We start from the raw sequence: 24,481 nt of genomic DNA, 5'->3' as shown, positions 1-24,481 counted from the left end.
GCCACATAAAGATGAGCACAGAGAATAAAGCAATGGAGACACAAAGCAAAGAATGCCAAGGAAGGCCAAGGATGACTGAGAAAGGACAAGGAAGGCCAACAAAGGCCAAGGACACCCAGGACGGCCAATGAAGGCTGAGGAACGCCAAGGAGGGCCAAATAATGGCCAAGGAAGGTCAAGGACAGCCAAAGAACTCCAAGGACAGCCGAGGATGGCCAAGGACAGCCCAGAAATGCCAATGACAGTCAAGGAACACCAAGAAAAGCAAAGGATGGCCAAGGAAGGCCAAGAATGTCAAGGACAGCCAAAGATGACCAAAGATGGCCAAAGATGGCCAAGGGCAGCCAAAGGATGATGAAGGGTGGCCAAGGAAATAAAAGGAAGGCAAAATAAGACCAAAGAACACCAAAGAAGGCCAAGGACGGCCAAGGAACACCAAGAAAAGCAAAGAATGGCCAAGGAAAGCCAAGGAATGTCGAGGACAGCCAAGGATGACGAAGGACACCAGAAGCTGGAAGAGAGGCTGGAATGACCTTCCTGGAGTCTTCAGTGGGAGCAGGGCATGGTCAACACCTTGGTCTCAGATTTTGGGCATCTGTGAGAGTGGATTTGTTGTTTGAAGCCACCCAGTTTGGGCTAGTTTGTCAGGCAGCCCTAGGAGATCAGCACACACCTTCCAAATTCGTTGTATGCCTAGACTACCAGATGTGTAATACCCACACCTCAGGCTTACTATAGGACTGGAGAAATGAATCTGGTTTTCCATAAAATTAGGTGACTGGTATGCACATACAAAGCAAGTAAAAAGCCAAAACGACAGGCCCTCCTTCCCCAACATCTCCAGGACTAGTGGCGACCGCCCCCCACCCTCAGAGCCAGGTAGATGAAGAAGCAGGGAGGGCTCAGGGAGCTTCATGTCCCACTGCAGGGTCCCTGCCAGGCCAATCATGGGAGTCTGTCCTGAGCTGAAATCCAGAGACTTCCTCCGAATGAATGGGCCACCTGTGGCTAAACTCCACCTGCAGGACGGAGAACAGAGTTATGAGCCCCCAGACCTCAAGTATTTCCCCACGAAGTCCCCTTCAGAGCAACAGCACCAGGGGTCTATGTGTGAGCTGAGGAGTCTAGCCAAACATTTACAGCCCCGAAGGGATGGAGGATGAGCAGCTGCGGTGAGGGCTCTCCCTCAGGGCCCCACAGTCTCACTGCAGCTTACTGGTCACTGCGGTCCCAGCAGGAAGAAGAAAGCAAGAGCTGGAATGTGGTTTCCATGGGAAACTTGTTTTAACTTCCTAACACTAACTCAGTTGGTAGTATTTACAGGAGGACTGTCTGGGACAAGATTCCGCAATATCCAAGTGAGCCATGCAGTGGGAATGTGTGGTGGTGAAACTGGCATGTGTAGATAAAGGCAGGCTCAGTGGGCAAGAGAGAGGACCCTCAAGCTGGCGCAGAAGCAGCTGCCTCCCTCGGCGCAGCCAGCGCCCTATTTCCTGGGTGAACAATAAGCACCATCGTTGAAACACCGGAGCTTGCCTGCTGTCTACCTCCAGGACCCAGGGCCAGTGCAGGCACTCTGCAGGAGGAGGCTGGGCTGCTGACTCAGCTGTTTCTCAGGGTGCTGTAGAAATCCAATCAGGGTAATTGGCTCTGAGAGTGGGCGGCTGCCCTGTGCATCCACCTTAGAGACTGCAGCCGGGACATATTGCTTCTGTGAACAGATCTAAGGACAGAGATTAGAATGACAAATTTTGGATGCTGTAATGTGAACACAGCTGCTCTAGGTTTTGTAAATAACAGAAGCTGCAACTGGTCTGCTTCATGAGTAATATTAGATCTTTACTTCTCTGAAATTCTCAATCCATTACATTGATAAGCATATTGGCCGGGTGCAGTGGCTCAAGCCTGTAATCCCAGCACTTTGGGAGGCCAAGACAGCCAGATCACGAGGTCAGGAGATCGAGACCATCCTGGCGAACACGGTGAAACCTCGTCTCTACTAAAAAATACAAAAAAAAAACTAGCCGGGCGAGGTGGCAGGCGCCTGTAGTCCCAGCTACTCGGGAGGCTGAGGCAGGAGAACGGTGTAAACCCGGGAGGCGGAGCTTGCAGTGAGCTGAGATCCGGCCACTGCACTCCAGCCTGGGCGACAGAGCGAGACTCCGTCTAAAAAAAAAAAAAAAAAAATTATTTCCCCATGTAAAATTCTGTATGGAAAACATATTTATTGTGACACATTTATTATAATAATCTCAAAAAGTACAGAAAGGGTAGTAAAAATCACCCAAATCTCATTCCCAGAATCACAGTCGATGTCTGACAGTCAATGTTTTGGTGAACCTCTTTATGCATGAATGCTCAAACAAGTCACAGCTACAGCGGCAACCACTGGGCATTCTATAGAACTATTCTGTTACTTGCTTTCTTAATGCAACTATATGTAACATACTTATTCCATGTCAATAAACATTGGTCCATATCATGATTTCCAATGGATTCATACTATCTCATTTAATTAAGCACAAGGAAAAGAAACCTATTTAATCAGGCCTGTATTTCTGTATCATTTGCCTACCATAAGCAGTCCTTTTATGACACCTTTGTGCATAATTTTCACACCTGACAACCAACTCCTTAGCATAAATTTCCAATAAGATACTAAGACGCTCCCTCCACTCCTGGATGCACAACTGACCCCCCAGCCCAGGCACCCAGAGCCACTCCTTACACTGCTTTCCCCATGAGCCTGACAGGAGCTCATCGCGGAAATGCAACACCTGCCTTTTATACACACGACCACTGGCCTTTGTGTTTCCTCTTTCATAAGCTATCTCTATGCTCTTTCTCATTTCCCTCAAAGGCAGCTGTCTTTTTAATGTTGATTAATATAGGTTATGACCTACATTTTGGTATATTAGAAATTTTTTTATTTTAGTTGTCAACAATTTCTCCAGTTTGTATGTGGCTTTTCTGTTTTGAAGAAAAAATAACTTCTAAAGTATTAAGGGGGAACAAGAATGATAAAATAATTCTGCCAAACAAAGGAGACACAGGAGCATGGAACAGCTGGGACAGATGGCGGCTTGAAACTGAAGCAGGTCAGCAATTACACTAGACAGAAATGGACTAAAATCTCAAGGTAAGAGACAAAGAATTTTAAACTGGGTACCACATATTCAGCTGTATTTTCATAGGAGATGCAACAGAAACAAAGTCTACATTAAGATACAGGTGAAAGGACTCAACAAACATAGCAAGCAAAGGTGACCAGACCAAGCCAGCAGAGCCCAGTTAAATGGTGGCCAAACAGACTTGAAAGCACGTTGTTAAAAAGATTCAATTCAGTGAAAAGATAAAGCCATTTTAAGATGAAGGACACTATCAGCAAAGCCTCAAAGGCAGTTCTTTAAAGAGACACAAAAGAAGAGAGCAAGAACTCTGGGAGGGGCCCTGGGAGCCGGCAGTGGGAAATGTGGACAAGGGTCAGCCCGCACTGAAACCCGACGAACTCACATTCTGAGCAGGCTCAAGATGTTTCTAGAAACGCACGTGGTGGACCATGGAGCAAGTCTCCACAGACTTCCCACAAATGAACTCACCTGAGGATGTTCTCAGACCACAACACAAATCAGCATAAAAGTGTAAATCCCAGACACTTTGTTCTAATAAACATACTTTTGTAAGACATTTAAAACTGAATGGTAATGAAAAAAACAACCTACGAAATTTGGGGAAACGCGGCTGAAACAGATTAGAGAGAAATTTAGAGTACAAAATACACATGAAAAGAAGAAAAGCTGGGAACAAAATAATTAACCCACCTCAGAAAGTTATAAACAAAACAGTAAAATAAACAGCAAGAATGTAGAAACTGAAAATAACGAGCAGAAAATAAGTAGAAACCAAAAATACAACAGAGTGATCGCCAAGCTGAAGGTCGCTTCGAAATACAGTTACTGACAACGTCTGGTGAGACTTAGGAAAAAACAAAGGCACATACGAACATTAGAAAAGAGGGTGTCGCTGTGAACCCGAGACACTGAAAAATCTTTAAAATACTTGAGCTACATCTCCATGCCAGTAACTCTGAAAGTCTCCGCAAGACTTTTAGAAAAAATACAATCTACAACACTGGTTCAAGAAGAAACCTGAATGTCCTATAACTACTAAAGGAGACTCCATCTTAGATGCCCACTTTCCCACAACAAACCCACGCCCAGAAGACTTTCCTGCGAGTTCCACTGGGCAAGAAACAGGAATCCCAATCCTACACCTTCTCTTCCAGAGAACAGAAAATGTGGGCAGCTTCCCAACCCAAAGTGAGCAAAGCCCGGACACGAAGATAAAAGGACAGTGTTAAAAGGGGAATTAAAAGCAAGCCTTGCTCCTACACTCAGGTCCACCTTGGAATGTGCAGGTCTGACTGACTCACTCACCACGTCAATATGTGTTAAGACAAGCAGCAAGGTAGCCCAACAGATGGACAAGCAAGTGGCACATTAGAGATGGGGGGTGGCGGACGGGGGGTGCGTCTGTAGCCCACGGTGGAGTTTTAGGGCCTCATCTCCACCAGTGGCTCCCCCAGGGGCTGGCCTCGCTCCTGGCTCTGAGTCCTCGCTCCTCCCTTCTCTCCCCCTTCCCCTGGCCCCACCCCTTCACTTCTCCCCATCCCTGGTTATTCTGCATCCACATTTTCAACTTCCTGGCCTGGTGCTGTTCCCTCTCTGGGCCCTCATGGGGACAACTCACAGATGTCTCCACAGTTATTTCGAATCCGGGTGGCATCAATTTACTCCATCACATCTGTCTCCATTTTGTTTTCACGCCACTCCAAGAGGGAGCTTCAGCCTCCTTCCACCTCCACCCACCCAACCCAGAGACCTCCTGGATCCCTGAATTCCCTTCTTCCCTCTCCCCACCTCCCACACCTCCCAACTCAGCAGTGAGGGCAACATGATCGGACCGTCCCTGCAGCCCGGGAGCGCGGCCTCACGTGCATGTCTGGGTAGCGTGTCATTGGAATGAACTGGTTCCACTACCAGCCGCTCCTGCCTCAGCCTCCCTCTCCACACCAAGGGCTGTGATCAGGTCTGCTAGGTAAGGCCTTCTCCTCAAGGTATTTTCCCCAGTGGGGTCCAGGATGACGACCTCTGAACTCTCCCACATCCAAGAATGTCTTCCTCTCAGGATAAGGAATTTAACTTTGGTTATACATGAGATTCCTGAAGATTGTGAACAGTGTTTCACTCTTCCAGCCTCCAGCATCAAAGACAAAGAGCTGGATGCCTGATCGCTGATCACTTTTCCACTGTAATTTGTTTTCATCCATAAGCTTAAAAGGTTTTCTTTTCTCTAGACTCTAAAGTTTACAGCTTAATTATTTTCTTGAACCGGAATATGCCTAGTTGTCTTTTCTCACCAATTCTGCTAGGAACTTGGTGAGCCCTGTGATCTGTGGGTTTTTCTTTGACTTGGGAAATGTGTTTCTGCTGTTTCTGCCTCACCTTCCCTCTCACCTTCCCTCTGCTCTGATATTTCCTCCTCTGGAATTCCTGTTACTCACAGGCCAGACTCTTGGATCATTCTAGCAAGCCTCCTTTCTCTTCCCTCAAAATCTACTTTTATTTTTGTGTTACACTACATTATAATCCTTACTCTTTTAAAAACATAGACTGTCCTTAATGTGGCCAGTAGGTGACTCTCAATATCTTCAAACCAGTGCTTAAATTCTTGGGTTTTAAGATCTGACATTTCAACATAGGGACTAGGATGGAGGGATAGACCAGCTCTGCAGGCCAGCAACAGGAGAGAGACTGACATTCCCACAGGACCAGCTGAGGCCTGGGCGCCCTCTTCACTGTGCAACTCAAGAGCCACCTTGGCTCTCAGAAGCCCAGTTGCATCTGCAAAACAAGAGGCACTTCTTCTCCCTCCCTGCCCGCCCCGCCATTCTTACAGCCCACGTGGCCCCCAGGATAAGAGGAGACATACAGAAGCAGCCGGTAAGGCACGCGGTGGCCAGCAGGAGGCAGCTCAGGCTCACTCTGGAGCGGGCACTGCTTCCACTCCCATGTCTACCCATGTCCATGTGGATGTTCACTTCCAAAGCCCCGCCGATAAAAGAAACAAACTTACAAATTGTCAGCCTTGACAGCAACACCCTTTATTCGGCACCGGGAATACCCTTCGCACAGAACCAGCGAGCTTCACGCGCTCATCTTCCCCATGGAAATGTTCCCAGGACGCTGCGGGGCCCCAGCGTGCCGTGTGCTCTAGTGGGGATGCTGTCGGAACTGGAGCCCACAGTAACCACACGTGCCAGTTTTTGTTTCTTTGTCCTGAAAACATTCAAAAGGAATGATGTCGTATTTCCATATTCTACTTCAAATCTAGACATTAAACATTGAAAATGTATGTATAAAACTTGAAACAGACTGTCAGAAACACATAAAAATACTCAGTTACTACTGAAGTAAGAATGCAGACTATCAGTCTCAGTTCCAGCCTGACAAAAGCCCCTGGCCTCAGGCTCCAACCCCAGGTTACGCCGCCATCCCATAGAACCCCCCAGGGGCATCACTGTCGGCCTGCAGCTCCATTCACTCGCCACACCTCAGCTGCCTGGAGCAGGGGGTGGCTGCTGCACAGGACCGTGAGGCACACCCAAGCTCCGCCCACAGGGCTGGAGCCCAGGAGGGGACATGCCGGCTGCCCAGTCCCACTTTAGGTGGCTTAACCACTGATGCCTGTTACACTGTCCCGTTTTCAGGACAGGCAACAAGACAATGACAGCTTTTAATAAATGTCAGCTCTAACGAAGCTAAAGTCCCATGACCAGGACTCTGTTTTGGTGAGAACACCAAGCCCAGCAGCTGCCTGAGTCCCTGAGTGCTCCACGGTCAGTGGCCTCCCTCCCTCCCTGCACCCCGGGTCAGCGGCTGCCTGAGTCCCTGAGTGCTCTGCGCAGCCTCCCTCCCTCCCTGCACCCCAGGTCCACATCCCAGCTTCAGCCCATGGCCTCTTTCTCTGGTCCTGTGTTTTTTCTCAATGGTCCTGTATATGACACTCATCAACCGGCATAAAAGATTACACAGGGGCTGTTACAAAATAAACCATGTGCCCTGCAAAGTCCTAACCCCCAATGTGACTGTGTTTGGAAATGAAGCCTTTAAAGAGGTGATGAAGGTAAACGGAGGCCACACAGGGGCCCTGAGCCAATCCGCCTGGTGTCCTTACAAGAGGAGATGAGGAGTCACCCATGGAGGGACAGCCCTGTGAAGACACAGGGAGGAGACCTCATCTGCAAGCTGAAGAGCGAGGCCCCAGGAGGAACCAACAGAGGCACCACGGTCTTGGGCTGCAGCCTCCAGCGCTGTGGGAAATGCGTTTCTGCTGTTTACAGCCCCCGCCTACGGTGCTGTGTGTGGCAGCCTGAGCTAAGATGATGACCAAACTGAGAAGGGCCCAGAGAGGAAAGACGCCTGAGTGTTCGAGAAAAGGAAGGCGGACATCAAGGCTGATCCAGCTAAACATGCCGCCCACCACTTCCCAGTTGAAAGGGGGTTTGCGGACATGCGGCTGTATGTAGGCCCTGTACTGTGGTGCTGTAGGGTGAATGTGCCAGCAGTGTGAACCCAGTACGGGCCGCCTCAGGTGCAGGTAGAGAAGAGGGCAGAAAGAACAGGCACTGGGTGTGCAGGGGAGAATGAGGACGAGCAGGCCGCCCTACCATGCCCGCGGTGGCTGGCTACGCACCAAGTTTATATACACTTTTGGGTGGCCAAGAGCTCCCCCGCCGCCATCGCACGCTATCACCCGTGTCTCCACCTCGCTCACGGGCTGCTCTGCTATCAAATCAATGGCAAAGTTTTCATTCACCTGGAACAAGAAGAAACACTTACATAAACAAATACGCAAACTTGCTAACTTCATACAATTTAACCCACCACACGCAAATTCATGTACCATCAGCATGGATCTATGGGGCATGCTTCATTTGACTATTATCATTGTAGACCTTCATGACTCACAATTGTTAAATTTAGGGCCACACACACATTTGCTTTTCATTGGAATACAGTTCTGAACTCAGAGAAGCGCTGCAAGAATCAGAGCAGCACAGAGGCTTTCCCTTCTGTCCCCGTGGACTCAGCAAACGCCGACACCTGCCCCGTGGGCTCTGCCGTGCCCTCTTCTCCCCACCACACCATTCTGTCCCACCTGAGGGCATCTGTACCACTCTGGCCTGTCCCTCACAGGCCCCCATGTGCGTTTCATAAAAACATTCTCTCACAGAACCTCTATGCAGTTATCCACCTCCGTAAACGTGATACTGATGGGATAGATTTATCTAAAATGCCAAAAATGCCACTAGTGCTGCAATCCGTTCGAAGAACAATGTCCTTCCGGCTTTCCCCTTGGGCCGCAGAGGCCCTGAAAGCTGGGTAGGTCATTCCTAAGTGTTCTGTTTGCTGTACACTGGGTCTCCTCATCCACTGTGTCTTCCACCTGGGCATTTATGACTCATGGACGTGTGCGGGGAAGACCGGGAACTTCACGTCCTGCTTGTGTGCTGATGCTGAGTTACAATCAAAACGGAATGAAAAGCTGTCTCCATATCACGACGGGGTGAAGGACACAGGACTACGTGGAGACGCCAGGCCATGAGTAAGTGGACAGAAGGCTTCCACTCATCCATGTGGGGAAGACCAGGGGTCCGCCTACATATTCACTTATTTACACAAAATCCAAAGGAGAAAGCAATGAACAGTTACTACTGTGAGGTGGAAAGGAAGGAGGACGCAAGCATGATCGTTAGACTTTCTTCCAAGTTTCATAAATCTGACTCTGAGTCTATATTTTACATTTTTCAAAGTTATAAAACTACACTTTTAAAATGATAAAAAGAAGACAAATGGACCTAAGGAATTCCCAAAAACTTTAAAGAGAGAGTAACAGAAACATTTCTAACACGACACACCTAAGAATAAAACTGCTTGCAAAGCAAATAAAATTATTATTGAAAACTCAGGATTTTCAGTGTAGGGAGGGACTAGAGAGGTCAGCTCACCGGCTCAGCAGAAGTCTCGGAACCCTGAACTGAGTTTGGAAGGATCAGTGTGACTCATTCCGTGTCTGATGTTCACACACACCCTTTCTTTTCTGTTCTATCGCCCAGGCTGGAATGCAGTGGCACGATTTTCGCTTACTGCAACCTCTGCCTCCTGAGTTCAATTAGTTCTTTGCCTCAGCCTCCCAAGTAGCTGGGATTACAGGTGCCTGCCACCACACCCAGATAATTTTTCTATTTTTAGTAGAGATGGGGTTTTGTCATGTTGGTCAGCCTGGTCTCAAACTCCTGACCTTAGGTGATCTGCCTGCCTCAGCCTCCCAAAGTGCTGGGATTTGAGGCGTAAGCCACCGCGCCCGGTCTACACACAGCCTTTCTAGCTCCATCCCCAGGACCATGATTAACACAGCTGCCATGAGCACCCCTGCTGCCCACACGGTGGTCTCTAAACATCATTTCACCCCAAAGGGAAGGGACTGGATGCTTTCAAAAGTGACTGGTTCTGGGTCCAGGGCAGGAACTGTTATGGGATGAACTTCAGACACTATATTGTGGCACAAGTCAGGGAAGCTTTTAAGGCAACGAAGGTTGTGTCAAAAGAGGAGTCAACCAGGGGAAACTTGACACATGCGATAATCTGGGGTACAGGAAATTGGAGGGACAAGGGGATTATAACTGCAAAAGGCTGAAACACCAATTTTTACACCCATGATTTCATGAACATATTTTAAAAACTCATTAATTACCTTACTAGGTACTATGGTTTGAATGTGTTCCCCCAAAGTTCCTGTGCTGGAAACTGAATCGTCAATGCAACAGTGTTGAGGCGGGGCGGGGCCTTCAGAGGTGCTGAGGTCACAAGGATTCTGCCTCATGAGGGATTCCAGCTGCCCTCACAGGTGGTAGGCGGGCTCCTGGGAGGAGGAGGAGTTCAGTCCCCTCCATGCACACTCTCCAGCCCTTCACCTTCCACCCTCACCAGATACAGCCCTCAACCTTGGATTTCCCAGCCTCCAGGCTATAAGAAATAAATCTCTGTTCCTTATCAATTATCCAGTCTCAGGTACTCTGTTATAGCAACACAAAACAAACAGAAACTAGAGAATCAACCCATTAAAGACTGGTACATAAAGGGAAAGAGTCAAGTATTTCTTCTGATTTTCCTACAGAAACTTTACCTCAGCACCAAGGTTTCTTTTGATACAAGTATTCAACCCAATAAGATGGATAATATCATCATTTTACAACCCCTTATGAAATCACAGTGTAGGAGATAATGATCAAAGTCTCTTACTACAACCGGAACCATCATATTATGTGCCTCCTGATGGAGGGCACATCACCTACGCAGCAGTCTCACCAGGAACAAAACACTGACCTCGATCTGATCAAGCCTCGAGATCTAGCTAATTTCCAAAACATGCAGAGACAAGAGACATGTTCAACAACACTACAGTGATGCGGTCAGCAGAATCCAGCTGAGGATGACTCTACAGAGGAAATGACCTGGGTTCTCGAACAAATACATTTTTCCAATGAGAAAAGGAGACAGCGTGGGAGATCGATGGGAACCTACAGATTAAAAGAGACACCAGAGACACCAACAGCTGCATGTAAGAACTCACTTGGGCTCAGAGTCACACTGTAACATTTTTAAAACCATGCAAGATCAAGAATATTTAACACCACTTACATATTTAACTTAAAGTAACTATAATTTTTAAGGTGTGATAATATTGTTGTCATGTTCATATATTTTGTTATCTTGTATTTTTTTTACTTCCTTGTAAAATCCAAATGTTAGTATCTTTTGAAGGTACACTTAATCCTTGAACTCAGGGGTTGGGGGAACCACCCCCAACGCAGTTGAAAATCTGCATCCCACAATTTACTCACAGCCTGATGCTGACCAGAATGTTTACCAATAACGTAAACAGTTGATTAACACATATTTTGCATGTTACAAGTATTATATATTGAATTCTTATAACAAAGTAAGCTAGAGGAAGAAAATGCAATGAAGGAAATCACAAGGAAGAGAAAATGAATTGACTTTCCATTAAGTGGAAGTGGATGGTCATGAAGGTCTTCATCCTCATCATCTTCGCATCAAGCAGGCTGAGGAGGAGGAAGGGAGGGTTGGTCCTGCTGTCTCAGGCGCGGCAGAGGCGAAAGAAAAGCCACTTAAGTGGATTCACACAGTTCAAACCTATGTTGTTCAAGGGTCAACTTACACACATAAAATTTAGACTCAGTAACATGATGTCAAAGATTCACATCAAAATTACCAGGGGCTGGTGGGGCTGGAGTAGAGGCAGAGCAGAGCTGAAGCCAGAATGGCCAGTCCAACAACTATTTCGGTTGGTAACTGTTGAAACTGACTGCCTGGGTACATGGGAAAAGGGAATCACTAGACTATTCCCTCTGTTTCACAGAATTTTCCTTTTTTAAAAAGCAATTAAAACATCCTGGCTTGGCAAATAATGTATGTGATGACGCTCACGATGGCAAATTGGGGCACCTGGAAAGGGGACATGCCTTCATTTCCTCTGACTCTGGCATGAGCCAGCCCCTTTCCGCTGCGCCTGGGAATAGTCAGTGAATAAGTGCCAGGAAGACAAGGCACGAAGCATGGGGAAGCTATGGGAAGTGGAGCGTCGGCGTCTGCGCATGTAGAGGAAAGGAACTCTACACCCCCAGCGGGCCCCAAAGCCCAGGGACGTGGGTCTACCTGCATGTCCCCTCCTGGACGGCCAGCCCCGCCAAGCATGACACCTCTGCCTCCGACGTTGCTCCTGGGGTTCCCCTGCTTAATGGCACAGCCTGAAACCTTGTGCTCCGTCTACGGCGTCCCCACCCCAGAGTGGAAGCAGCAACAGGGCTCACACAAAGTCACTCATTTCTGGAGGCCAGAGGCTCATTCAACGCCACACACAGTCACAGAGAACACACACGCCGCGGGAGGCAGGGCACCACTCTCCCTCACAGATGTGTTTCGGGAAGATTTATTTTTGAAGAGGTTCTGTCAGTTACAGATGACCATTGTATAAAGCTCTTCCTTGAAGATCTATTTCCAGAAACAAAGTAGGAAGTTAGAGGAAAATGAAGCCACATGAAAGCAGAGGCCTGAGCCGTGTGGCGCTGCCCAGGTTATTCTGCACGCTCCTGCAACACAAGCCTCTGCTGCTGGCCCGCACCTCGCCTCGTCCCCGCACCTCGCCTCGTCCCCGCTCCTCGCCTCGTCCCCGCTCCTCGCCTCGTCCCCGCACCTCGCCTCGTCCCCGCACCTCGCCTCGTCCCCGCTCCTCGCCTCGTCCCCGCTCCTCGCCTCGTCCCCGCTCCTCGCCTCGTCCCCGCTCCTCGCCTTGTCCCAGCGCCTTACAATGGGCTCTGGAGTGAGCGATATTCTGCTCACCCCTGCTGCAGGCAAAGCAACTAACCAAACAAATTAAGCCTTATAGTGTAAATAATACGGTGTCTGCCTAAGTGACAACGTGTCACCAATGCCACACTAACAAACTGCCGGGCCCCGATCACGGCAGTCAAAGAGACCGGCCACCTCCCCACAGGGAGGGCTGCTGATGCCTCGACACTGGTGACTGACGCGGGATGCCCTCCCGTCACTTAGCGTGCGCAGCTCAAGGGCGACCCAGACCGCCCATCACCAGCAAACGTCTGGCTCCAGATCTCAGAGCAACCGCAGGAATACAAAGAACCGGCAGTGAACACACCCAGCCACAGCACACAGCCTCACTCCAGGTTCAGACTCAAGGCTCCATTCTCACCCGCTTTCACCTGGGGAAAGGTAAGAAAAACTGAAGAGCACTGCGGCCCTTCACAAGGGAAACCAGGGAGAAATGGCACGGCAGCCCGCACACCATCTCTCACTAAGCACATGGCACATCATACACAGTGAATTGTCCAACCACTGTAAAATGAGTCCTTTGTCCGTCACTAATGTAAAAAATAGCAAACACTCTTTCACATCGACCTCTTGATGATGAAATGATTGGGCATAAAAATATTTAGATTTAAACCTTTAGGAATGAAAGTCCTATTATGTCAAACTGAGATTACATCTATTAAAGATAAAACATAAAGTATGTGATTCTGTGACACAGCACCAAAACCAATGCAAAAGGGAGGTAACCACCAGCTGGATCACCGACGCTCTGTAGAATACCGACCCCATTCACGGACATTTAAAATAAAGGTTTAGAATAAAGTAAAAGCTCAGTTCAATTATTTAGAACGTCAGGCATTCTTAACATTAACGCCAATAATTATTTTAGCTAAACGTGTATATATATGTCTACATAAGTATGTAATTCTTAAATCACAGGCAAAACTGGTTTTCATTCAAATTAATTTTTAAACTTAGTAACTTCATAGAAAATGCTCTACAAACCATAATTGAGCTGTCTATACACGTTCAAACTTGCTTTGAGAATGTTGGAATCCAGTGACTAATTTTGCCAGTGCCTTGGAAGAGAAAGAACCACAAGACACAAAGACACAATAGAGAAGCAAACAGGAAGCTAGGCAGCTGCACGAGGGAGGAAATAAAGCCCATCTCGCCGGCTTACTGACAAAGCATGTGAACCTGGGGCTCATGAATTCATAGTTCCAACTATTTTCCTCTGGGTCCTGGGATAAATAAACCTCACTTTATAACCATCATTTCTGACAGTCCAAGCCTTTCTAAAGGAAGCAAAGACCCACGGTTCTTATTAATCCAGAAGATTTATTTTAAAATCCCATTGCCTTCATCCCAATATCCAGATGGTGTATTTGGGAGGGCAGCTGAAGAGGAGGAGCATACAGAAGCAGGAAGCCATACACAAGCAGGAAGCCACACAAAAGCGCTGGAGAGCGCCATGGTGCACACCACACCACCCACGTCTCAATCACCCCCTAAAGGGCACCCAGGTTGCTTCAAGACAAGAGAGACTCAGGCAAACCTCTCCTCTTAATCCCTCCAAGGATGAACCTAAAAGCAAGCACAGAGCTCTGCCTCTGCCACCAACCAGATGACCTGCAAAGGCGGAGGGTGGAATTCCAAGGCCCCTCAATCCAGTCTTCCTCTCACAGAGGACCTTCTCAGCCACCACCATCTGGCTGGGGCCTCATCCTAGCACCCATCCCCAACTCGCAGTCCTGTCTCCCTCGTGGAGCTCCGGCAGCACCACACAGGCACTTTCACAGCTTCCTCCTGGTGACGCCACCTCTTCCTCCTGCCCCCCAGTCCTAGGAACAGTGGCTGCTTCTTGGAGCTGCTGACCCCTGGGTACCTCAGGGCTCCCTCTCAGCTCCCTGGCATCCCTCCTGTGACCAGCAGCGTGTGTGTGTGCACTCACAAGAGCCAGCACGGTTCGGATGGTGCTGCACTGGCCTCAAGAGACAGTTCAATGTGGACGAAAGATATCACAAGTCTTTTCCGCTGCTGATCCAAGGCGTGCTCTTGTCCTGGGTGGTGACATGAGTTACCAGCACAGGTGTGCAGAGCCTCTGCAGGCGCCACGTGGGCCCAGCCTCAGTCTCACTTGCTTCCCCACTTGAGTGCACCCTGCCCTGCCGGCCTCTTGGGAGAAGTAAGAATGAGTGACACCAGCCACGGAAGCCTCACGGAGGAACCTCTGGTCGATTCCTGTGTGGGCCTGAAGCCACTTCCCTCTCAATTTTTTTGTTTTAATTGTGGTAACATAAAACTTGCCATCTTTACCATTTCAAAGGACACTATGTATATTCACAGTATTGTGCAATCACCACCACCACCCATCTCCATAACCTTTCACCTTCCTAAACACTAACTCCAAATTCTCCCCCGCCCCAGCAACCACCAACTACCTGCTATCTCTAGGAAGCGACTGTTCTGGTCCCCCGTATTAGAGAAATCATGCAGTGTTCACACAGTACCTCTAAGTACCTCACACAGTACCTGTAAGTACCTCACACAGTACCTCTGAGAAGCGACTGTTCTGGTCCCTCGTGTTAGGGGAATCACGCAGTCTGCTTCTGTGACTGGCTCACTTCACTGAGCGCACCGTCCTCCAGGCTATCCATGTTGTGAGGCGTGTCAAGCGTTCTTCCTTAAGGCTGAGTGATATTCCACTGTTCCTGAGCAGATCACATTTTGCTTACCCGTTCAGCTGACAATGGACCCCCGGGCTGCTTCCAGGTTGTAGTTATAATGAATGATGCTATGACACGAGTGTACCCCAGACTCTTCTTTCAGTTCTGTTGGGCACACTCAGAAGTGGAACCGCTGGATTGGAAGGAAGTCCTAGTTTCAACTTTTTGAGGAACCCACATGCTGTTTTCCTTCGCGGCTGCGCCATTTTACATTCCCAGAGGCAAGGCACAAAGTTGCAATTGCTCCACGCCGTCACCCACACTTGCTTTCTGTTTGGAGGGTCTTGGTAGTTTTCCTCTCTCGTGAGCACTACTCATTTCCATTAACAAAATCTGGACACACTCTTCTCAGAAGGATAAAACTTCACATTATCATAACAAAACAGCATGCCAGGTAGACATTAGCACTGCGTGCAACTGCTCCTAATCTCGGTGGCACCATGCACCTTAAAGCCTGCTACTGAAGAACAGAGGGCCAGGCAGGTGAGGTCACAGGGTCACAACTGGACTCAACTCTGCCAGCCCAGGTGTCTAAGAAAATGTGCAGAACCTCGCTCTGACCCAAACGCCCAGCTGTGGAGTGACTCTGCACTGCCAAGCATCTGAAGAGAGAATCCATCCCGCTGGCGGGCAGATGAAGGCACAAGCTGAAGCCTCCAGCTGTTCCGTGATCCTGACACACACAGCTGGAGAGGTGCTGCACAGAGCTGCACTCAAGGGATCCCAGTCTCCTGATGTTCTGGGTTTGCTGCCTAATTCCTTCTTTTCAAAAACTAAAAGACCTTGCGTATAAACGCTAACGTTTAAATTCAGTATTCAAAAAAAAATCTATAAATGAAGCCAGCCCTTGTGGTGGCGAAGGCAGCAGCGGAGTAGGGCGAGCACACAATCGAGGCTTCCTGGGACAGGCGCTGCTCCAAGCCTTTCCTCGTCTACACGGACTCAATGCTCACGAGCCTGCGAGTTAAGTCACTGAAGCACACAGCCCTCATAAGCCCATCAGTGCAGGAGCCTGAATCCAGATGCAGCCAGGCAGGGCAGCCCCAGCTTCTGACCAAATAAGCAAATGATGTCGCCAAGTACCTGGCTATGAGACTGTTGTTATTGCTATTGTTGTTATACTACACCTCACTGCAGACCTCACCCAATCATCCCTTCTATTAGAGAACAAGTCATATCTGCTTTTAATTTCACTTGTACCACTATAAAACAATGAAAATATGTTCATCAACAGTAGAGAAATACCTGGTCACTTCCAAGTACATTCCAGCCCTCCAACTGACTCATGTGGCCCCAGAGTGCCACCTACTCCAGGACCATGTGAGGCCTGACTTCTGGTCCTTCCTTCAGGGCTGGGGGTGGGCAGCACATTCTTTAGTATGGAAGGAGTCTCCTCACAGGAAGGCCGGTCACAGGCCTGGGGGCCACGGATTCCTTTGCAGGCACCCCTGGTCAAAGCTGGGCAGGAGCCACACAGAGATACTTTCCACTTTTTTTCCGCACAGACCAGCTCAATTATATAGCCTCCTGCTATCCTTGTTCTACAGGTGAAGTTCAGATTCAGTTTATTTATTTATGTTTTTTTCAAGATAGGGTCTTGCTCAGTTGCCCAGGCTGGAGTACAGTGGCATGCTCTCGGCTCCTGCAGCCTCAACCTCCCAGACTCAATGACCCTCCCACCTCAGCCTCCCATGTAGCTCGAACTACAGGCATGTGCCACCATGCTGGGATAATTTTTATATTTTTTGTAGATGCAGGGTTTCACCATGTTGTCCAGGCTGGTCTTGAATGCCTGGGCTCAAGTGATCAGCCCACCTGGGCCTCCCAAAGTGTTGGGATGACAGACATAAGCCTACTGTACCTGGCCCAGTTTATTTGTTAAGGTATTACTTGACAAAACTAGAGGGACAGTACGATCAGGGCTGCCAGGGGTTGGGAAGAGGGAGGGATGAAAAGGCAGAGCACAGAGGAATTTTTAGGGCAGTGAACTCTGTACAACACTGTCACAGTGGACACATGTCATCACACATCTATCCAAACCCTAGAACATACATTAAGAGTGAACCTGTGGACTTGAGTTAGTAATAATGTATGAGTACCAGCTCATCAACTGTGACACAGGCAGCACACTAATGAGAAATGGCAGTAAACAGCAGAAACTGAGCGGGGGGGGTGGCTGTGAAAACTCTACTTTCTTCAGTTTTTCTGTAAATCTAAAAGTGTTCCAAAAAATTAAGTCTCTCAGAAGTAAAACAACTACTACTAAAAATAGTACTAACCACCAAATACGTGTTGAAAGAAGGAAAGCTTGGGCAGGATGCCCACTCATCATGTTATCAACATGCCTTGAACCTCCAAGGTATGATGCCAAGATGTGCCCTGAACACTCGGGATGGTAAACCGGGGAAGGCACTGGAGAGGCTGGGCCGGCTGGAGCATTGAGATCACAGCCAGGACAGCCTGGGTGAGTTGCCGACCACACACACCACCACACTCTCCTATACCCACCCTTACTGGCTTCGCCAATCCTGATTCTGTTTGGTTTCTTTTTAAGCTGTTTCCCGCTACCCTGTGCTACACCAACCAGAAACCAGAAGCTACACAAAGCATGTTCAGCAGAGAGGTGTTTATGACAAGGACCCACATACTTGCCATGTCACTGCAAGAGCTGAGATAGGGAGCTGGGCTGGGGGCCAGATTGCATGAATGAGCCCAAGGGCTTCAGGACCAATCTGCTCCGGAACTGCTCAATCTGAGGCTCCTACCTTGTCCCCACAACCCTGCCACGACACCCACAAAGCAGGGATGTAGAGTCCAGCCACTGCCTCAGTAACAACCACCCATCGATGCCCAGGAAACCTGAGAACGGACACCACATCCACACCTGGAGAAACCTCCTTCCCCACAGTCACTGCCAAAAGAACCCAAAGGACCTGCGAACCCTCCCCACATCCACTGGTTTCTCCCCTTCTCCACGGTCACCGCCAAAAGAAACCATACCCTTCCACACTAGGAGAAATCTCCCCTTCTCCACGATCACTGCCAAAATAAACAAAGGGCCTGCAAATCCTCTCAACATCCGTCGGTTTCCACCTTCCAAATGTCAAGTTCATATACCTAACAAGAATGCCCAGGACAGCCTGCACACAGAAGAAATGTCCCATCCCAATGCATGAGCTCCTCTGTGTGCATCACTGGGCTACAGCATTGGAGAAAGTGGCATATGGAACAGACACTTCTACTGGGAAATACACTAACAAGTCAAAGAATCAACAGAAAAGGGTTTCCGAGGATGGCGAGAAGGAGGACTTACCGTATGCCACCACTTACTCAACAACTGACGTGTGATCTCACTGGAGACTTATGATTCGCTTAAAAATATTCACAGGGTTCCATTTCACAAATGAGAAAACTGAACCCATGCTGTGATTCAACCTCACAATTGTTAGACTGCAAGTCTACACGGCTTCTACTCTGAGAGGTAAACCCACCAGACACAAGCCCCTCTCCACCACCATGATCCTGGTAGACATGACTAATCAATCATGGCACACTCTTTCACTCAATGTGGCTCAGGCCTCAGGATCTTTCTCAATCCAACACTCAAGCGGCATTGTCAAATAACCACTATAAAACAAACTTTTCTGACACCCAACCGTCAAACCACACAACAGTAAACCAACTGAATTTTGAGAATGTGAATTTACAGTCAATTCATGATCATGTGAGCTTTTCTGGAATGCCCTGTAGCTCTGGAATAGAAGTAGAAAAACTACACACTGGGAATGGATAACATAACCAAGATTGAGGGAGAAGGGAAAATACATGATTTAGGGAGAGCTAAGGTGTTAACAAGAAGAATCACCAGGCTAACCAAAGTGGGAAAAAGAGTGAATAAGGTGGCTGTGAAGGATGCTTCCTTCAGGAAGCAATTTCAGGAAACATGGAGGCAAGCCTGACCTAATTCAGAATTCAGGAATTCATAGACATGAGTGATAGAGGAGTCAGGTAAAAAAAAAAAAAATAGGCTGATTTAGGCAGAAGGATTCTAATTTCAGCATTCTTTCTCCAGTGGTCACTCACAGGCATCTGAACTGATCTTCCCTTACAATGTATAGAGCTAACAAACATACTAAGGGAAGAAAAACTCATGTGCCATTTTCAGCTTGTCAGTGTAAGTACCTGTAAAAAACACATACTAATTTATTTGGTGAAAACTATAAAAAACACACCTCCAGGTGGTTAAAAGAGTAATTTTTTAAGTTGATATGATTTACTTAAATCTGAGAGTCTCAGGAGAGTAAGGCACAAGAATTTTAAAAAAGATCACTTCCATTTATATGTAAACCAGAACTACGGTTACAATGTTATGTGTTTCACGGGGAAACAAGTCAGAAATAGACACAATTAATATTATAAGAAAAGTAGAACCCCATCCAGAACTGTTAGGGTGCTTGCAATATGGGAAAAATTTATTTAAATCTTATATATTATTATTTCTTGTTGGTTACATAAAAGTTTTATGAAAGCTTACCTCTCTTCAACAGATCTTTTACTCACCTCTTTCTGACGACCTAGAAACCGAATTCTCCTGTAGTCTTTATCATCATAAACCTGGAAAAAAACAAAAAGGCCATGTGTGACTTTTACAGCCTAATTCTGAAACAAGTCACTTCATATCAATCATAAATATTACAGGAAAGTGTTTTTCTTAACTTTTAGGCCACTGATGAAAAGTCAAGCAAGTGAGGGGCACAGTACTCGGTGTACTTTTACCGAGTACACTCGGAGGGGCATTTTTAGCAAGATACCTGGGATGAAAACGGGTGATCACCTGAACCAGAGAGCAGCACAGAGACATAGCCCGGGAAGGTGGAGCTAAGGCGGAGAGACAAATCCTGACCGAGGAGAATCGCCTCCAGCCTTCTTTCGCATATGGTCAGAGCTTTAATATCCCCCTTTTGAATCTATTAGGGCACATTCCAACATACACAGGGACCCTTGTTCTTCATTTTGGCTTACGACTTTTTTGTGCTTTGGACTACAACCGACTTCTCAGGTTACTAAAATTTATTACTGAATATTACACAAATTCTAAACGTTTTGACCCAAAGAATCGGCGGCCACAGATCGCCTATGGGCAGCCAGTCCACAGCAAGTGCTGCCCGCTGGGGAGACTTCCCGTTCCGGAGCCCGCAGGCCCTGGAAGGACGAGACCCACCGCTACAGGCTGCCGCCACCGTCCCGACCCGTGGGCGTCCTCCCCGGCGCGTAAGCAACAGAAGCACAACCTTACCACGACCTGCGCTGCTGGGGGCGCAGAACCAGAGCCGCGGATGCCCGGCGAGCCCACCGCCACCAGCCGCCTGAGGAGCGGCCGGAGGAAGGGGCATCCTGTACCCAGCGGCCGTTACCTGGCCAGTATGCGTGACCTTCTCCCCGGTGGGCGAGACCCGAACCCCGAAACACCTGGCGCCCAGGGGTCGACTCCGCGCCGCCTTGCCGCACCGGCTCAGCAGCCGGTAGAAGGTCATCGCCGCCGCCATTTTGAGCGGCTGACCTTTGACCCGGCGCAACTTCCCTCTTAGCGCTGACGCATGCGCACGGCTTCTGGCGGCGCCAAATCCCAGGGATTTATTTCGCCCTGGGGAGCGCGCCGGCAGGGCTAGAGGGTGCGCAGGCGCTGCCCCTTTGCGCCAGCAGGTGCAGCCTCACGCAGCTGCAGCCGCAGGCTGGAGCTAGGGCCCTGATGAGGCAGGCAATGGTGAGCGCAATCTTCAGCGCTTAGGAATACTCAGTGGTTCTTATTTAGGGGACAAGCAGGGGAGGATGTAAACTGAAAATACATTGTTTATATTCTTACGGTAACCGATAATCATGAGACGTTTAAATATCAAAAAATATATACATATATTGGGTGAAGGAGTCGACTGCTTGGCCGAAGAGACTGGAAGTGCATTCTCCTCGTTCAAGGCAAGCGTTCCTGAGTGTGGTTATGGGGAACCGCGGAGGAAAAGTATATTTGGGGGATTTCTGCCACAGAGCCTAGTACACCAATTGATTTTACAGCATGCAAATACAGCCTCTAAAAAGGCCCGTTTTGCTTAGAGCTGACTTGGTATAAATGCCAGCTTAACGCTCCAGCATCCAGCTTTTATTTGCTGTGATCAGAGCCTGAGGACCAGGTGACTCCAAGAACAAAACAGTAGAGATGGATGAGTGGCCGGGGAGATGCTGAAGAGGGGGAAAGGCGATGAGAAACAAGAATGCACGTAAAAACCTCCTGAAAATGGAAAGATGTCCCAACAAACGTGGTGGTCAGAGGGAGATTTGTTCTGGAGCTGATAAACTCCAGCGGCCCGCCCGGTGTTCGCCGGGTCAGGTGCGAAAAGTGGGAGACGGGAGGAAGCGTTGGGGCCTGCAGGGAGCGCGGGGTGGATGCAGCCACGTCTGCAACTCACCTGGACACACAAAGGAAGGCGGATGGAGTCACGGGTAGATACCTGAAAAGGCAGGGATAAGCGAGCTAAGTGTAGAATCTAGGTGGCAAGTATATGGGTGTTCACAGTAAAATTCTTTCCCTTTTTCTGTATGTCTGAAGTTTCTCATAATGTTGGGAAAAATAGCCGTAACCAGCTGCAACTACTGCCCGTCTCCATTCGTTTCCCGGAACCTGTTTACATTTCTCCTGTCCACTTAAAAACATGTCCTCCTTCTCAGTTTGTTTTGACATTTGTATTTGGCAGTTTTTTCTAAGGTCTAATTGGCTGTAATTTATTTTTCGTTCCGGATATCCATTTTCGTTCCTGTTTTTGCATTTTTTTGCCCGAGAGCGCTCCAGTCCCACAACGCGGTGATCCCGGAGGCCCGCAGGGAGTGCGCAGTCCGGGAGTGATGCGTCGGACTCCAGCGCCTGTGCACTCGCGGCTGCGTCTCTGCGCCCGGCACTGGATGTGGACACGCCACGTGACCCCACTGCCGCCATCTTTCTTCCTGGCAGCGGCGTCGGCGCGCCAGTGCGCAGATGCGGGGACCGGCGCTTGGTGAGAGCGTGCGGCCAGGTATGGGCGCCGTGTTCTCTGGTGTGTGGTCCTGGGTGTCCTGAGGGTTGGGGCTGCGAAAGGGTGGGGCCGGCCACCTTGAAACCCTCGGGCCTGTCTCTCCTAGTGGGCCACGGTCAGAGGAGCGTGACCCGGGGCCTGGCGGTCTCGGAGGGCCAGGGTGGGGGGCGCGGGTCTGACCTTGGGCGCACAACAGGGCCGACGGGAGGGGGTGCCCAGCGAACCCGGGGCGGGGGACCCGGCTGCTCCCGAACGCGACCCTACAGCCAGCACGTAGGGCCGGCCCTGGTGCCGCGGTGTTCTCCGGCCCCTGCAGACCCAGCTCCTCCCAGCCGGGGCCCTTGAACCCTAGGGGCTGGGGCGCGTGCGGAAGCAGGGGCGGGCGGCCGGCTGCCAGAGCTCCGTGCCCTTCCAGGGCCGGGGCCAGGGGGTCGCTGTCCTTGGGGTTTGTCCCGAAACTGGCCCGAAGGAGGGCCTCTGGGACTGGGGAAAGTTGGAGGGAGGAGCTCATCAGTTGAACCACCCTTGACCTGGTGTAACTGTTTGGAAAGGGGTGCGGCCTAGTTTTAAGCTCCGTCCCAGCCCGGTGAGCCGCTCCTCAACATCGCGGAGCTTTGCACACTGGCCTACACTTGCAGCAAGCGGGAAAGGGAAGGAAGCCACCGTCCACTGCCCCTTATTCTCCTGGCACACTTGGCTGATTAAGGCAGTGTCGAAGCTCAGGTCGAGGCTGCAGCTGGTGCTGGAATGCCCTCCGACCCCAAAGTCCCTGGCTTCCCAAACCTCAGTGAAATAGGGAAAAGGAAGCCTTAAAGAGCAGGTGGAATCGCAGGAGAAGCTATAACACCTTTTTTTCTCTCTCCCATAGATTCGCCACAACATGGCAAATCTTATAAGGAAGATGGTGAACCCTCTGCTATATCTCAGTCGTCACACAGTGAAGCCTCGAGCCCTCTCCACATTTCTGATGGAATCCCTTCGAGGTGCAGCCCCGTGGCTGTGAAACCCGGGGCAGAAGTGCGCTCACTTCTCTCACCCGGCCTCCTGCCCCGCCTGCTGCCCGCACTGGGTTTCAAAACCAAGGCTGTTCTTAAGAAGCGTTGCAAGGACTGTTACCTGGTGAAGAGGCGGGGCCGGTGGTACATCTATTGTAAAACCAACCCGAGGCACAAGCAGAGACAGATGTAGACCCTCTCCCTCCAGAGTCACGCACATACTCATCATTGCGTCACTTGGGAGAACGGTTGTGTTTCATGGAAGGAATTATCACATCAAAGAGTCGGGGGAGAGTGACTGGAAGCAAACGTCCTAAAAGTTACCCATCACTTTTCAGTGTAAATGAGTAACTACAGAAGACGTAGCATCATCTTATTTCTAAAACGTTCCAATTAAAAACATTTTCCTTTTAAAATAGACTGTCTGAATACCTTAGTTCATTCATCCTCTCTGAACTCTGGCTGCAGGTAGGGATTGGATGGTGCTGGGTGAGGCCAGCCAGGACTTCTCTGTCTCAGTGAGGCTGCTTAGAGCCTCTTGGAAGAAATGGTCAGTGTGTTGGTTGCCCATTGCTGTACAAGCCAAGGCTTAGTGACTTAAATCAGCCATTTTACATTGCTCACAATTTTGTGAGGCATTTGGGATGGGCTCAGCTGAGTGGTTTGTCTGTTATGTGTGGCATTAACTGCAGGACCCACTTCCAGGATGGCGCCAGCACTCCTGTCTGGGTCTCAGTGCTCCTCAGACTGCACGTGGCACCTCCTCAGGCAATGCCCACAGCGTGGCTTGCATTGCCCCAGAGTGAGCTTTCTGAGCGTGTCCTGAGAGACCCAAGCAGACGCTATGAGGCTTCCTGTGACCCAGCCTCAGAAATTCCAGCATGTCATTTCTGCTGCACTCTTTCAGTTCAGCAAGTCCCTAGGGTGAGCCCAGATTCACAGGGAGGCCAGGAGCTCCCCTTGCTAGAGGGTGGCCACACCTACAACTGGCAAGGACTTGGAGGGATAGAGTGGACTGGTCCCGCCCTGGGCACCGGGATTCAGAGTTGAGTGAGCCCCATGCCTTGGGGGAGTGCTGTCGTCAACGTGAATTTGGGGGTAGGGAGCACAGTCCAACCCAGAGCAGATGCTGAGATGTGGGGACGGCCTTCTCACGGCTCCTTTCCTCCTGGTCAGGGACACCTCCCCTTCTCCCAGAAAGCAGTTTCTTGAGACAGGAGACC

General features: G+C 49.4%; 2 protein-coding genes across 2 annotated transcripts; one reads left to right on the top strand and one right to left on the bottom strand.

Annotated features, from left to right (window-relative positions):
• Positions 1–6,141: 6,141 nt before the first annotated feature.
• NDUFS6 (NADH:ubiquinone oxidoreductase subunit S6) lies at positions 6,142–20,793 on the bottom strand. Its single transcript, XM_017862220.1, has 4 exons — positions 20,617–20,793; positions 19,763–19,816; positions 7,756–7,878; positions 6,142–6,338 (listed from the first exon to the last, which is right to left on the bottom strand). The coding sequence occupies exons 1-4, from the start codon at positions 20,746–20,748 to the stop codon at positions 6,273–6,275; spliced, it is 375 nt and encodes a 124-aa protein (XP_017717709.1). The 5' UTR covers positions 20,749–20,793; the 3' UTR covers positions 6,142–6,272.
• A 231-nt stretch (positions 20,794–21,024) lies between these two features.
• On the top strand, positions 21,025–23,687 carry LOC108522168 (39S ribosomal protein L36, mitochondrial). The gene is given in 3 exon segments (XM_017862226.1): positions 21,025–22,284; positions 23,132–23,249; positions 23,252–23,687. Coding segments are annotated over 2 exon segments (306 nt in total). The 5' UTR covers positions 21,025–22,284; positions 23,132–23,143; the 3' UTR covers positions 23,452–23,687.
• Positions 23,688–24,481: the final 794 nt, after the last annotated feature.

The sequence above is a fragment of the Rhinopithecus bieti genome, unplaced genomic scaffold, assembly GCF_001698545.2.
Source record: "Rhinopithecus bieti isolate Rb0 unplaced genomic scaffold, ASM169854v2 scaffold_2524, whole genome shotgun sequence".
NCBI lineage: Eukaryota > Metazoa > Chordata > Mammalia > Primates > Cercopithecidae > Rhinopithecus > Rhinopithecus bieti.
The sequence above is the reverse complement of the archived record's forward strand: the minus strand, read 5'-3'. Positions and strand labels throughout refer to the sequence as shown.